General features: G+C 41.2%; 1 protein-coding gene across 4 annotated transcripts in view; it reads left to right on the forward strand.

Annotated features, from left to right (window-relative positions):
- The window catches only part of tmem94 (transmembrane protein 94), a 166,996-nt gene that overhangs the window by 138,618 nt on the left and 13,373 nt on the right, over window positions 1-15,005 (forward strand). For all 4 annotated transcript variants that reach the window (XM_063030944.1, XM_063030943.1, XM_063030947.1 and 1 more), the window contains 2 exons: window positions 10,870-10,963; window positions 13,907-14,077. In XM_063030944.1, coding sequence (XP_062887014.1) covers window positions 10,870-10,963; window positions 13,907-14,077 — 265 coding nt within the window. The remainder of the gene's footprint in view (window positions 1-10,869; window positions 10,964-13,906; window positions 14,078-15,005) is intronic.

Below are 15,005 nucleotides of genomic sequence, written 5' to 3' on the forward strand. Positions count from 1 at the left end.
CTCGTCGCCAATTTGTTGTGTATGTGGCCGGTTTACACCACAAAGCTATAAATAAAATGTTGGAGATAAGAGCTAAATCTACAGGGTTCTTTACTAACTAAAACCGAACTGAAGATACACGTACAGATCAATACGCACCTAATAGCGCATGCTCAATATGATGTATTACTACAACATAAAGTAGCCCTATATTATACAGTAGGCTACATGGTACACTAGTAATTCATATGTACACAGAAAATTGCAACAAACAAGATGTGGAGAAATTCAGCAGGTCAGGCAGCATCTAAGAAGGGAATTGGACAGTCAGCATGTCTGGTTGAGCCCTTTTGTCTGGTTCAGGCCAGATGTTTCTTGACCAGAGTCCACAGTCCAGTTCCCTTCAGATGCTGTCTGACCCAATTTTACCCGCATCTTGTTTGTTGTTCCGGGTTCTAGCATTTGCAGGGTCAAAGGCCAATTGCTCCTTTTAGCCTGCTCCATGCCTTGCAGTAGCTGATGTTTCACACTAGGCATCTCCACTCAGCAGAAGAAAAGAAAAACAAAAATCAAGAACATGGGAGGAGGGGGAAGAAATTTTTTAAGAAATTACTGTTGTGATATATTTCTCAGTTGTGTGACGCAGGGTTCAAGAAGATGCCTTTGGCAGTTCTGACTGAAGGTGAGAAGGTGAAAAAGAAATGTGTGATTTACTGGTTTCAATTATAAAAGAATAAACATGTCACGATAGTTTATGGAGATTCTTTACCATAGTACTTTATTAAATCCAGTCTGAAAATTGATTGAGTAAATTGTTCCTGTTCTACAGTACAAGGGCCGTGAAGGTTAATGGTGAGCTGATATTTAGATTTAATAAATTTCACACTGTTCAGTAGGCTTGGAATGATATGGTTTACTTGGATCTGATTTTCTATCGAGTATGGGATTAAAAAAAATTGTGAAATAGCTTGCTGGCAAATTTCAGTACAGTTTATTGCCAAGTGCTTTTAGTTAAAGCACTTGTGTGTGTCTTACAAGTGGAATTTGCCAGTGTAATTTTGTCAGGGTAAGTACCTTTTGTAATTATCATAAACAGTTAAAATGTTGTTATGTAATTGTGCTATTATCACTGCTGGGCCCATGATAATATACCATAATATGTGATGTGAGAAAGCTATACGTGTTTTGCTGGGATTGAAAAAAGTTTTGTTTGAACAAAAGTTCCAGATCTTACATTCAAAATTATCGTGGGTAGCCTCAATGACTGGAGAGATATAAGGCTCAAGCATACTAGTTAAATTCCTGCTGCACATTTTTTCAAATCCAGTTATGGCTTGTAAAAGTTTCTTGTAAAACTGCAGAGTTATAGAGGTACAGTGGTGGGACCTTCCCTGTCCTCATTCCTAGGGACTCAGCTCCTATAGCTTTTTGTCTACAAACTAAAGTAGTAGTTATGGTTTCATGGGGTGCGACAAAGTTGCAATTTAAGAAATTGTGTTATCTATTTAGTTTATCAAAGATTTACTTCAGGTGGGTTAAGATTAATTTGTGTAATTCTAATTCTGCTGGATGAGTTCCATCTTTAGGCTTTATTGCTGCTGTTGCTGACTTTAATATAACTGCATGCAGAGCATGATATAACAGTGTTTAAGTAGTTATCAGAACTGTTTGTTAGTTAGGCCACAGATTGATGCATTTTGGCTAGCTTGTGTGTTCATCATAATTGTATTGTCAAAAACTGATCCAAAATCAAAACAAAACAGTTACCACCAGCCTGCGATCCCTTGGAGTTGTTATACTCGTGTGGCATGCCCACAGCTCCAATGATTGTTCCAAAGAGTCAAATTCACTATTCCGATCCTTTATTAGCAAACATACAATTAAACATTTTTGAGCATTATCTCAGCGGTCAGCAAAGCTAAGACCTCTGGGGTCCCAAGCTACAGCTGTCACGAACACAGGCATGAAAATGTAACTTATCTCCATGTGACTAGTTACCATAATACACATAATAAACGCACAGCGCAATACATGACTCCTACAATAATATATTAACTACTTTAGCACAAATTCCTGCTAATACAGCCACCATCCATTTTGTTCTTGAATCTATTTAACTCAATACCAAAAGAAGGGGGTAGAGAGGAAACAAATTTCTTTGTGTAACTGTAACTTTTTTTTAACAAGGGCCATGGTGGACTTTGTGGTACTATAGACAAAGTGGATCATTTGTGTATTAGTGGTCTTAATCCCTCGCCTCCTTTTGCTGGTACCTAGTCACTGACCTAGGATGTGCCATCCTGTCATTTAGTAGACTTTTGAATCAAATATCTGTCAGAGATCCATTGAGCTATGGAGCAGGAAAATAAGTGCTTCAACGCATCGATTCTACTAATTGCCATACCCCGTTTGCACCAATCCAAAGCTAAATACACTTTATTCTCCACCTTCGCATCAGTTGCTGCCAGATTCTACGCTCATGTACAAACTAGGGGTAATTTGCAGCGGCTGAGAATCCTTCCAACCCCGATATCTTTGTGAAGTGTAAGGAAACCTATATTGTCACTAGCCAGCACCAGAATTCAGTCTTGAATCCGGGGCACTTGAAGCTGTGAGACAGCATTTTCATCAGTTGTACCACTGCCGTCGCAGTGGGCAAATATGTCAGTTAAATTCTTGTGTCGATTCATTATTAGCAATTCAGCAATTTCAAACAGAATTACCAATATATATCAGCACCACAAGGGATTAAGACCATAAGACATAGGAGCTGAATTAGGCCATTCAGCTCATTGAGTCTGTTCCACCATTCCATCATGGCTGATCCAGGATCCTACTCAACTCCAACTACCTTCTCGCCATATCTTTTAATGTCTTGACTGATCAGGAAACTATCAACTTCCGCTTTAAATATACCCGTGGATGTGGCCTCCACCACAGTCTGTGGCAGAGTTTTCTACAGGTTCACTACTCTCTGGCTGAAAAAAATTCCTCCTTATCTCTGTTCTAAAATTTTGAAGCTGTGCCCTCTAGTTCTGTATACTCCAACCATAGGAAGCAGCCTCTCCACATCCACCCCATCTAGTCCTTTCAACATTTGGTAGGTTTCAGTAAGATCCCCCTGCATTCTTCTAAATTCCAGTGAGTACAGGCCCAAAGCTGCCAAATGTTCCCCATATGTTAACCCCTTCATGCCCTGAATCAATCTTGTGAACCTCCTTTGGATTCTCTCCAATAACAACACATCCTTGCTCAGATATGGGGCCCTAAACTGTTGACAATACTCCAAGTGCGACCTGATTAGTGTCTTATAAAGCCTCAGCATTATCTCCTTGCTTTTATGTTTTATTCCCCTTGAAATAAATGCCAACGTTGCATTTGCCACCTTTACCACAGACTCAACCTGTAAATTAACCTCTGGGAGTCTTGCACATGGACTCCAAAGGTCCTCTGCACCTCAGATGTTTGAACCTTCTCTCCATTTAGATAATCATCATCATCATCAGGTGCCATGCCCAGTTTGAGCTTTGACTGCCATGGCCCACACACTCCTGTTTCAGGTCAAGTGGATCGATTCATTGGTATTCATTTCCAGTTCTCTGGCTGCTGTCTCCATCATCATTTGTCTTTGTCTTCCTCTTGCTTTCTTCCCTTCAATCTTTCCCATAATTACTGTGCACTCTAACTCCTCTTTCCTAATCACATGTCCAATGAAGTTACGTTGCCTTTTCATGGTCTCATACACTATTTCTCTTTGTGTTTGCTCTGTTCATGACATCCTCGTTAGATATTCTTTTCATCCGTGATATTCTTTGCATCCTCCTCAAAAACCACATCTCTACTGCTTCAATTCGTTTCCTCATGTTACTAGATATTGTCCAACAGTCTGAGCCATATAACATAACTGGATAAACGTAACATTTCAGCACTCTGAGGTGGGTTGTCATGCCTAGTTTAGTATTAGTCAGTATACTCTTCATTCTCGTAAAGGTGTCTTTTGCCATCCCTATTCTTCTTTTGATGTCCATGTCACACCTGCCATCTGATGTCACCTAGCTTCCTAAGTAGCAAAAGTTCAGTAGTTGTTTTATGTCTTCCCCGTTTATTCTCAGCCTGTAGGTAGGATTCTCCTTTTTGGATATCACCATACATTCTGTCTTTTTGCAATTGATAGATAGACCCATTTTTGCACTTTCTTCAACAACTATATCAATTAAGTTTTGTAGTTCTTCCTCCGTACTTTCAATTAACACAGTGAAATCCGCATATCTGAAATTATTGATGTTTTCACCGCCAACTTTGAGGATGTCTCTTATTTTCTGTAATATTGTTTCACTGTACACATTAAATAAATCGGGAGAAAACACACTCTTGTCTAATGCCTCTCTTGATTTTCGTAAACTGACTTACTTCTCCATCTATTCTTACAGCGGCAGTTTATTCCCAGTACAGATTTCTGATTAGGCGGAGGTCTTTCGAATCTGGATCTAGAGTTTCCTGCAATATTTCAAATAACTTATTGCAGGCGTCCTCAACCTTTTTTGCTCTGCGGACCGGTTTAATATTGACAATATCCTTGCGGACCAGCCGACCGGGAGGAGGGGGCGGGTAGGGTTGCCAACGGACAAGAGTAGCAGTCAAATATGTTGTGTTTATCCTGAGAAAGTCTACAGTGACCATGAAGCCTTGCACGGGCACCAGTGCACATGCGTAACCTGCGTACACGTGCACCTATCAATTTTTTTTCCCCTGCAAATTGGTTTTAGCGGTTCTGTTCGGGGGGGGGGTGTTAATCACGACCGGAATATAGGTGATCAGTAGCTAATACACTTAGTTTCATTTCTAAAAGGGTTTATCTAACAAATTTAATATTAAACAGCGCATATTTTCCTCGCATGAATATAGTGATAAGTCAGTTATCGGGGAGGACAGGGGAGCTTGAAGTAAGTGTTGAACGAGCTTCCAGTAGAAATGGCAGAAGCAGGTTCGATATTATCATTTAAAGAAAAATTGGATAGATATATGGACAGGAAAGGAATGGAGGGTTATGGGCTGAGTGCAGGTCAGTGGGACTAGGTGAGAGTAGCATTCGGCACGGACTAGAAGGGCAGAGATGGCCTTTTTCCGTGCTGTAATTGTTATATGGTTATATAAGTCAATAGCATCATAATATTTTACGTAACGTTTGGATATTAAACACACAGCGCATATTTTCCTCGTATGAACATATAAAATAATTGCAACACACCAATGTCGCTGAATCAGTGGGAGCCCTGGGCTTGTTTTCCTGCAACAACACGATCCCGTAGAAGGGTGATGGGAGACAGCGATACTCGAAGGGGGTTCCTTATGTCCAGTCTATTCCGCAATTTAGTTTTTGTTGCATTCATTGCAGAAAACTCCGCTTCACAGAAATATGTGGGAAGCAACGTTTTCGGTGCTTTTATGGCTATCTCAGGATATTTAGCCTTGACTTTGATCCGGAATGCCAGCAGAGATGTTATGTCAAACATACTTTTCGGCCCGCCGTCATTTGCAAGCTGGAGGAGTTGATCTCCTTCCCGCGCTGACACGAGTGACACGCGGGTAATGACCTCGCATGCGTAGTGGCTCAACAGTGGCCGTGACAAAGAATGAGGAAAGGTGCAACTGACTCATATGGCCAAATCATATCGTTTCCTCACAGCCCGGTAGCGCATGCTTTGCGGCCCGGTACTGGTCTGTGGCCGCTGACTTATTGTGCTTCACTTTATCAAATTCTTTTGTGTAGTCGATAAAACAAACAAACAAATCTTTTTGCACTTGAATAGCTCGTTCTGATAGTATCCTTAACATCAATATTGAGTTACTTTTAGCTCTTGTCATCAAAATTCTTAAAGTATCTTGGTGATATGACTTATTAAACTTATGGTCCTATGTAATTCATATTCTATTGCTGTAGGTTTCTTAGGAAGAGTGATAAATGCAGATTTTTTTCGTCTCTTTTGGTATTATTCCAGTCTCATAAATGTCATTGATTAAGTCAGTAAGTTTTTCAATTCCATAATCTTCAAGGGCGATAATTTGTTCATTACTCATTCATCAGGACCTGCTGCCTTTTTTTTTTAGTTAATAGCCCACACTATTGTTCCTTTTACCAAAATGCATTAGATTACATTTCCCAGCACTGTATTCCATCTGCCACTTTTTGCCCATTCTTGAAATTTGTCTAAGTCCTGTTGTAATTGCATTGCTTCCTCAGCACTACATACCCCTTCACCTATCTTTGTATCATCTGCAAACTTTGCCACAAAGCTACCAATTCCATTATCTAAATCACTGACAATGTGAAAAGTAGCAGCCCCAGTACTGACCCCTGAGGAATACCACTAGTCACTGGCACCCAACCAGAAAAGGCCCCCTTTATTCTTGCTCTCTGCCTCCTGCCTGTCAGCTATTCCTCTATCTATGCCAGTATCTTTCCTGTAATGCCATAGGATTTTATCTTGTTAAGCAGCCTCATGTGGCACACCTTATCAAATGCCTTCTGAAAATCCAAGTAAATGGCATCTACTTCCTCTCCTTTGTCCACACTGCTTGTTACTTCCTTGAAGAATTCCAACTGATTTGTCAGGCAAGATTTCCCTTTGCAGAAACCATGTTGACGTTGATTTATTTTATCATTATTCTCCAAGAACCCCGAAACCTTATTCTTAATAATGGACTCCAACCCTTTCCCAACTACTGAGGTTAGGCTAACTGGCCTATAATTTCCTTTCTATTGCCTTCCTCCCCTCTTAAAGAGTGGAGTGACATTTGCAATCTTCCAGTCCTTCGGTACCATGCCAGAATAAAGTGATTCTTGAAAGATCATGACCAATGAATCTGTTATTTTTTTCAGAAACCTCTCAGGACTCTAGGATGTAATCCATCTGGTCCAAGTGACTTATCCACCTTAAGACCTTTGAGTTTCCCTAGCACTTTTTTCTTTGTAATAGCAATGACACTCATGACCTCTGGCACACTGCTAATGTTTTCCACAGTGAAAACTGATGCAAGATACCCATTAAGTCCATCTGGCATTTCTTTGTTCACCAATTGCTACCTCACAAGCGTCATTTTCCAGTGGTCCAATATCAAATCTCACCTCCCTTTTAATCTTTATATAACTGAAAAAACTTTTGGTATCCTGCTTTGTATTATTGGCTAGTTTGCCTTCATATTTCATCTTTTCCTTTCTTATATCTTTTTAGTTGCCTCTTGTTGAACTTTAAAATCATCCAACTTCCCACTCACTTTTGCTACCTTTTATGCCATTTCCTTGGCTTTTATGCAGTCCTTTACTTCCTTTGTCAGCCACGGTTGCCTACCCCTGCCATTTGAGAACTACTACTTCTGTGGGATATATCTGTCCTGTGCCTTTTGAACTATTCCCAGAAACTTCAGCCATTTCTGCTCTGCTGTCATCCCCCGCCCCAGTGTCCTCCTCCAGTCCACCTGGGAAAGCTCCTCTCTCATGCCTCTGTCATTTCCTTTATTCCATTGCAATACTGATGCTTATGCTTCTCACTCTCAAATTACAGTATGAATTCAATTATAATATGATCACTGCCTCCTAAGGGCTCCTTTACATTAACTCCCTAATCAGATATGGGTTATTACACAACACCCAATTGGCCTTTCTCTGAGTAGGCTCAAGCTGCTCTAAAAAGCCATCTCGTAGGCATTCAACATTTAATTCCCTCTCTTGCGATCTGACACCAACCTGATTTTTCCAATCCCCTCGCATTTTGAAGTACCCCATCACAATTGTGACATTACCCTTATTATGTGCGTTTTCCAACTCTCTTTGGGATCTCAACCCAACTATTTGGATGCTTATATATAATTCCCATAATTGCTTTTTTACCCTTGCAGTTTCTTAACTCCACCTACAAAGATTCAACATTCTCTGACCCTACGTCACCACTTTCTAAAGATGTAATTCCACCTCTTAACAACAGAGCCACACCACCGCCTATGCCTTCCTGCCTGTCCTTTCGATACAAACAAAGTACATCCTTTGATGTTAAGCTTCCAGCTATGGCCGCCTTTCAGCCATGACTCAGTGATTCTCACAATGTCTTCCCAACCAATCTCTAATTGCACCGCGAGTTCATACACTTTATTCCAAATGCTACATGCATTTACGTACAGCACCTTCAGTCCTGCATTTTTTACCGTTATGAATTTTGCCTCTGTGGTACAATTCTTTGCTCTGTCTGCATTTGTACCCAGTCATTGGCTTGTCCTTTCCTTACATTTATGTTACTTCCATCATCTACTTGTAAACCTACTTGCTCATCCTCAGCTCTATCATACTGGTTACCACCTCCCTGCCATATTAGTTTAGACCACTCCCAACAGCTCTAGTAAACCTGCCAGCAAGAATATTGGTCCCCCTTGGATTCAAGTGCAATCCATCCGTTTGTGCATGTTACACATGCTCCAGAAGAGGTCCCAATTATCCAGAAATCTGAATCCCTGTCCTCTGCTCCAATTCTTCAGCTGCGCATTTATGAGCCACCTCATTCTACTCCTATCCTCACTGTTGCGTAGCACAAACAGCAATCCCAAGATTACTACCCTTGAGCACCTGCTTCTCAGCTTCCTTCTGACCTCCCTATATTCTGTTTTAGGACCTCCTCCCTTTTTCTATCTATCTCTTTGGTACCAATATGTACCACGACTTCTGGCTGCTCACCCTCCCTTTTCAGGATATAGTGGACATGTTTGGAAACATCGTGGACCTTGGCACAAGGGAGGCAAACTACCATCCATGTTAATCCATGTTTCCTTTTAGCATCCACCTAATTGTCTATCTGCCCCCCCTAACTATAGAGTCCGCTATTACTGCTGCCATCCACTTCAGTTCCCAACCCTTCTGAGCCACAGGGCCAGACTCAATGCCACTGTTGCTTCGCCCAGGTAGGTCATTCTCACCCTCCCTCCCCCAAAATGGAGACAAATTTTTGAGGGGAACAGCAAGGAGAGCGCCTTGGGGTGAGTACCTCCCTACCTCCCTGTAGCTCCTGGTCTATCACCTCTTCACTTTCCCTAACAAGCTGAAGGTCACCAAGCTATAGCTCCAGTTCTTTGACTCGGTCTCTAAGGAGCTGCATCTCGATGCACCTAGTGCAGATGTGGTTATCAGGGAGGCTGGTAATTTCCTGGAATTTCCACAACTGACACCCAGAACAGAACACTGGCCCTGTAGACATCCCCCCGCATTCTCTTAAGAATTAAATAAGAAAAAAAGGTATGAACTTACCTACTTACCTTCTGCCTGTTCTTGCTGAAGCCCTGTTGAGCCAAAGCCTTATCACTCTGACTCAGAACACTCCTATGATGACTGCTCTGCTAGACAGTACTCTCCTTTTATGAAGACTGGGTTTTTAAAGCTCTTCGCCAGACTTGCACAGAAACACTTCTCCTGTGCCTGCGCAGTACTCCAGTCAACAACACCTGCTGAAAAAATTTCTTGCTTTTTAAATCTCTTCTGCAGGATTCTGTAGACGTTGGGACTCGAGAAACACACAGAATGCTGGACGAATTCTGCAGGTCAGGCAGCATCTGTGGAGGGAAATAAACAAATGAAGGATGGAGATGCATCTCTACCAAAGGAGGTGTGAGGCGCTCCTTCCCTCCACTAGTCTTAGGCAAGGTGTAGCACCTGCCTAGCTCCACAATCAGGGTCGTATGAAGCCATGGGAGCAGGTGGTGCATATCACAAGTCCTGGTTATGTGACCACTGATGCCAGGGAGACAATCTCTGGAAAGTATTGATAATGTCTGGGGTCACCCGTCTTGTAAAGACGTTGCCCAGAAGAAGGTAATGGCAAACCACTTCTTGAGAAAAAATTGCCGAGAACAAACATGGTCATGGAAGGACCATGATCGCTCACGTCATACAACACATGATACTGATAATGATGTTTTGATGCAAGACCTTTCATCATGACAGTATGGTGAAGGGTCTCAGCCTGATAAGTCAACTGTTTATTCCCCTCCATAGATGTTGCCTGACCCGCTGAGTTCCTTTTGCAGTTTGTGTGCTCTAGCAATAAGTATCTGTTGCTCATGGAGCTCATTTGTAAATCATATCACACCACCCACAATTATAAAGTAATTAATGCCCTGTACCATGTATATAAGTGAGATGTTCTACCATTTTGCCAATATTGCCTTTTCAGGAGGTTCTGGTATTTTTCTGAACTCTATGTTGGTCTTCCTCGCCTCGAGCTCTGTGTTGCATGCTATCATCTTCCTCCAGAGTAGCAAAGAGCTGAGCTGTATGTCCATGGATTGGATGCTTTTGGCGGAGATCCATCCAGACTCTGGTTCTGATAAAGGCTGTCTCAGCTGAAGTGAAAGAACAGTCATCACCATTTGGGCAGTGCAGCTGGTAAAACCACTGCCTCAGCAACGGAAACCCAGATTCAGTCCTGGCCTTAAGCGCTGTCTTTGTGGAATTTGCACATTCTCCCTGTGATTGTTGGGTTTCCTCTGATGTATCAAAGATTGTACGTTAATTGGTCACTACAAATTGCTGCTAGCATGGTTGTATCTGGATAGAGTTGATGAGAATGTGGGAAAAATTTTAAAAATAAGAAATGTGTAGCATTAATGTAAATAGGATGATGGTATGGGCTCTGGGCTGAAGGTCCATTTTTCTAGTATCACACAATGATCTCTGACCATGTGCTACCTTGAGGGTTAATGTGGTCACAAAGCACATTAGCTGGGGAGAAAGTAGGTTAAGAATTACAAGAGGTGGTATTCAAGTGTTTGTTTACCTTTATTTCAGTAGAACTACAGAGCAGTCTACTTTGCATAGATCATACCTTAATTGGTTTTTAATTTGATTTGCAGTTTGCATTTCCATCAGCCATGTTCATCGGTCCAAAACACTGTGGAGAAAAAGTCCCTTCAGTAACTTATGGTGGTGTCTCACTTTACCTGTAGTGTAAGTATCACTTTACAGTCTGAACGTACACCCTAGGTGAGATGTGTAGTGAAAGTTCCCCTTTCTAGTACTTCTAGGTGACATCTAGGGCAAGATGTCAGCTTTCTAGCTTTCTGTCTGTTATGGTGCAGTAACTGCTTTGCAGCTTGTAGTAATAGAACACTCTACAGTACAGAAACAGGCCCTTCAGCCCATCTACTCTGTGCTGAACCATTAATCTGCCGAGTCCCATCAATACCTGCACCCAGTCCAAAGTCCACCATACCCCTCCCATCCATGTACCTATTCCAAATGTCTCTTAAATGTTGAAATTGACCCCACATCCACTTGTGCTGACAGCTTGTTCTACACTCTCACCATTTGGGCAGTGAAGAAGTTCTCCCTCTTGTTCCCCTTAAACATTTCACCTTTCACCCATAAGCTATGACCTGTAGTTCTAGTCTCATCCAACCTCTGGAAAAAGCCTGCTTGCATTTACCATATCTGTACTCATACTTCTGTAGGCCTCCCCTCAATCTTCTATGTTCTAGGCAATAAATTCCTAAACTATTCAATCTTTCCCTATAAGCCAGGTGCTCAAGTCCTGGCAACATCCTTAATCTTAATCAGACTCAATCTTATTTATATCTTTCCTATAGATGGGTGACCAAAACTGGACAAAATACCTCAAATTAGACCTCACCAGTATATTTTACAATCTCAACATAACATCTCAGCTCCTATAATAAATATATTGATTTATGAAGGCCAGCTTGCCAAAAGCTTTCATTACGACCCTATCTACCTATGATGCCAATTTCAGAACTATGGATTTGTCTGTTCTACCGCACTACTCAGTGCCCTGCCATCACCTTGTAAGATCTACCCTGGTTGGTCCTCCCAAAGAGCAACACCTCACACTTGTTCGCATGAAATTCCATCTGCCAATTTTTTAGTCCCATTTCACCAACTGGTCCAGATCCTGCTGCAAACTTTGGTATTCCTAATTGTCCACTATAACCCCCCTCCCTATCCCATTTTGTCATCTGCAAATTTGTTGATCCACTTTACCATATTATCATCCAGATAGATCATTGATATGGATGATAATACAGCTTAAATCATTCTCCCTGAAAATGTATCTAATTCTATTTTTAGCCACTTACTTTATTCCACAATTAAACAAATTGTATTTAATTATTTACTTTAAGGATAAGCTTTTATTTGAAGATAGCATTTCACATAATGTAGTTCAATTAAAAATCTTGAACATTTGGGATTCAAGAGTCTATAAACCACATTAGGGTAATGTGGAATGATATGCATTTGGAATCTACCCAGTTGTTTTCTGGACAGTTAAGTTTTATGCAGCATTAGTTTTAAGAAGCTACTTGAACCACAGACACACAACATGTGCACAAGGTCAACTAGTGTTCAGAATCATAGTCATACAACACGGAAACAGGACCTTTGACCCAGTGAGGCCATGCAGGCATTGTTTACCATTTGTCAGCACAAGGGCTCATCTAAATACGAATGATCTGAGAGTCTTTGCTTCCATCGCGCTCACAGATTCCAATCACTCGTTGGCTGAGAAAGCCCCACAGCAGATCCCTACCCAATCCAAGCGCTGTCCTCCTAGACTCCACTGCCACTGGGAATAGGTTTCCCACTTTCCTCCCATCCTTATAACTCACAACCTTGCACAGTTCAGTTGGATCTTCCCACAGTCCCCTCCAAAGGAAATAAAGCCAGCCTAGCGGTATAGTAGTCCTGGGGTGGGTTGGGGGGAATGTATAATTCCTTACATTAGAACAAACTGCAAAGTATTTTCAGAAACTACTGCAAAAGCTGTGCACCATAAACTGAACCAAATGTAACCAAGGATTCCTTTTTAAATGCTGCTCCTGATAAACTGGCTGATTTCATCCAATCTGTGGGCTCTGAAAATTGTTGATTTCTCTCTTGTTCATGAGTCTGATCTGCCTGTGAACTTCTGACACAAGAATTTGCCTCTGCTCCTGTGAATTGTTCACTGGCAGGTACTGTTTTGTCAATTGCATGAAATGGGTTCACATTTTGGCCTGATGAGAGTTAATGTCTAATGGAAAAATTAATGGGAAAATTATTGAGTTCATGGATGTCAGGTATCCAGTTATGAAGCGGTTTAATAGAGATGTAGTTTCCACTTGTTTTTCACTTGTCAGCACAGGGCTATCAAGGTGAGATGGTCACTTTACTTAAAGACTGCTTTAAAAAAAAGTGAAAGAATTGAACTTGGATTAGTATTGCCACATTTACCGAGGTACAGTGAAAAGCTTGTCTTCTGTTCACATGGTGCATTGAGGTAGTACAATATAAAACAACAGAATACAGAATGGAATACAGAGTGCAGTGCAGGCTGACAAGGTAGATTGTGGGGTCAAGTCTCCCATCTATCATAGGCTACTATTCAATGGTAAGCTTGATGTACTGTGCTTCAGGCTTCTGTATCTTCTGTTCATTGTGAGAGGGGAGAAGAAAGTATGTTCAGGGTGGGTGGGGTCTTGGATTACACTGGCTGCTTTCCCAAGGCAGCAAGAGGTGTAGGCAGAGTCCATGAAGGGTAGGCTAGTTTTTGTGATGTGCTGGCTGTGTCCACAATTCTGCAGTTTCTTGCAGTCTTGGCAGAGCAGTTGTCACATCAAGCCATGATGCATCCAGATAGGATGCTTTTTGTGGTGCATTCTTTCTTTATAAAGAAAAAAATATAGAAAAGGAATACAAGAACATGTAATTGATGTGGAATTAAACAGATGAGGGTCATCTGTGGAGTAAAGTATTTCAGTGCCTTAAACTTTTTGTCAACTTTGCAATTATGCATATAATGGATGAGAGCTTTTTAAAGGGTTTGTGACTTGGGATTGGCTTACCTACATTAGCCTGTGCTTGAGACAGTATCCTTTGTTCTTTTGTGATCTCTAGGTTGGTGAGCCAAATTGTACTGGTGGTGGTGGATTTAAAGCTGTGGAAAAATGTGGATACCCAATTGATCTTTGACCTGTATGACATCCCATTGATCTCTTGGCTCCTTGGCTTCCTATCTGTCATTCTAGTGGTGTTTATCAATGAAGTGGTCAAACTACATGAAATAAGGTAAGCACATAGGTTTACAAGGATCATAAATGGCCATTGCCTTTAGCTGTAAGCTATGAACAAGCTCAGTGTCCTTTCCACAAAAAACTGAGAACATTCTTGCCACTTGAGCTTCTGGAAAGTTTAACTTAAAGATGTGATGATTTAAAGACAGGTTAATTCATGATATCTTTTGCTAATGCTGTATTTGTATAAGCAGTTTTTTTATGAACTAAATATGTTCATAATATAAATAGATCTTGTAGGCCTTTTGGATTAATTACAGGATGTTACACAGGGTAACATTACACTGTCTTCTCTCAACCCACGGAATGTTGCAGTGTCGAGGATTAGTCCCACACCATTTTTTAGTGTATAAGATGCAGTATTTTTCTTGCTTCCATTCCCAGCATCACAGTGCTGCAATATTTTGGGATAGGCCCTCATCCACAGGTTATTACTATGCCCTGGGTTTGCTCTGCAGCTCCAGAATGCTCTAATGTTTATGGATGGCCTCCTGACTCATGGAAGTTAATGCAGACTCATGATCGTGACTTGAGCTGCTAACGTTACTTCTGCTTCTCACTTCACCCTTTGAATTTTTGTAAACTATTTTCTAAATGGGGAGAAAATTCAAAAATCACAAGTGCAAAAGGACTTGGGAGTCCTTGTGCAGGGTTCCCTAAAGGTTAACTTACAGGTTGAATTATTGGTAAGAAAGGCAAATACAATGCAAGCATTCATTTCAAGAGGACTAGAATGTAAGAGGAAGGATGTGATGCTGAGGTTTTATAAAAGCATTGGTCAGACTGCACTTGGAGTATAGCGAGCAGTTTTGGCCCCTTACCTAAGAAAAGATGTGCCAACATTGAAGAGGGTCCAGAGGAAGTTCATGAGAATGATTCTGAGAATGAAAGAGATCCTCAGTATAGAGGGGAGTCCATTTAGA

The sequence above is a fragment of the Mobula hypostoma genome, chromosome 22 (assembly GCF_963921235.1).
Source record: "Mobula hypostoma chromosome 22, sMobHyp1.1, whole genome shotgun sequence".
NCBI classification, from domain to species: domain Eukaryota; kingdom Metazoa; phylum Chordata; class Chondrichthyes; order Myliobatiformes; family Myliobatidae; genus Mobula; species Mobula hypostoma.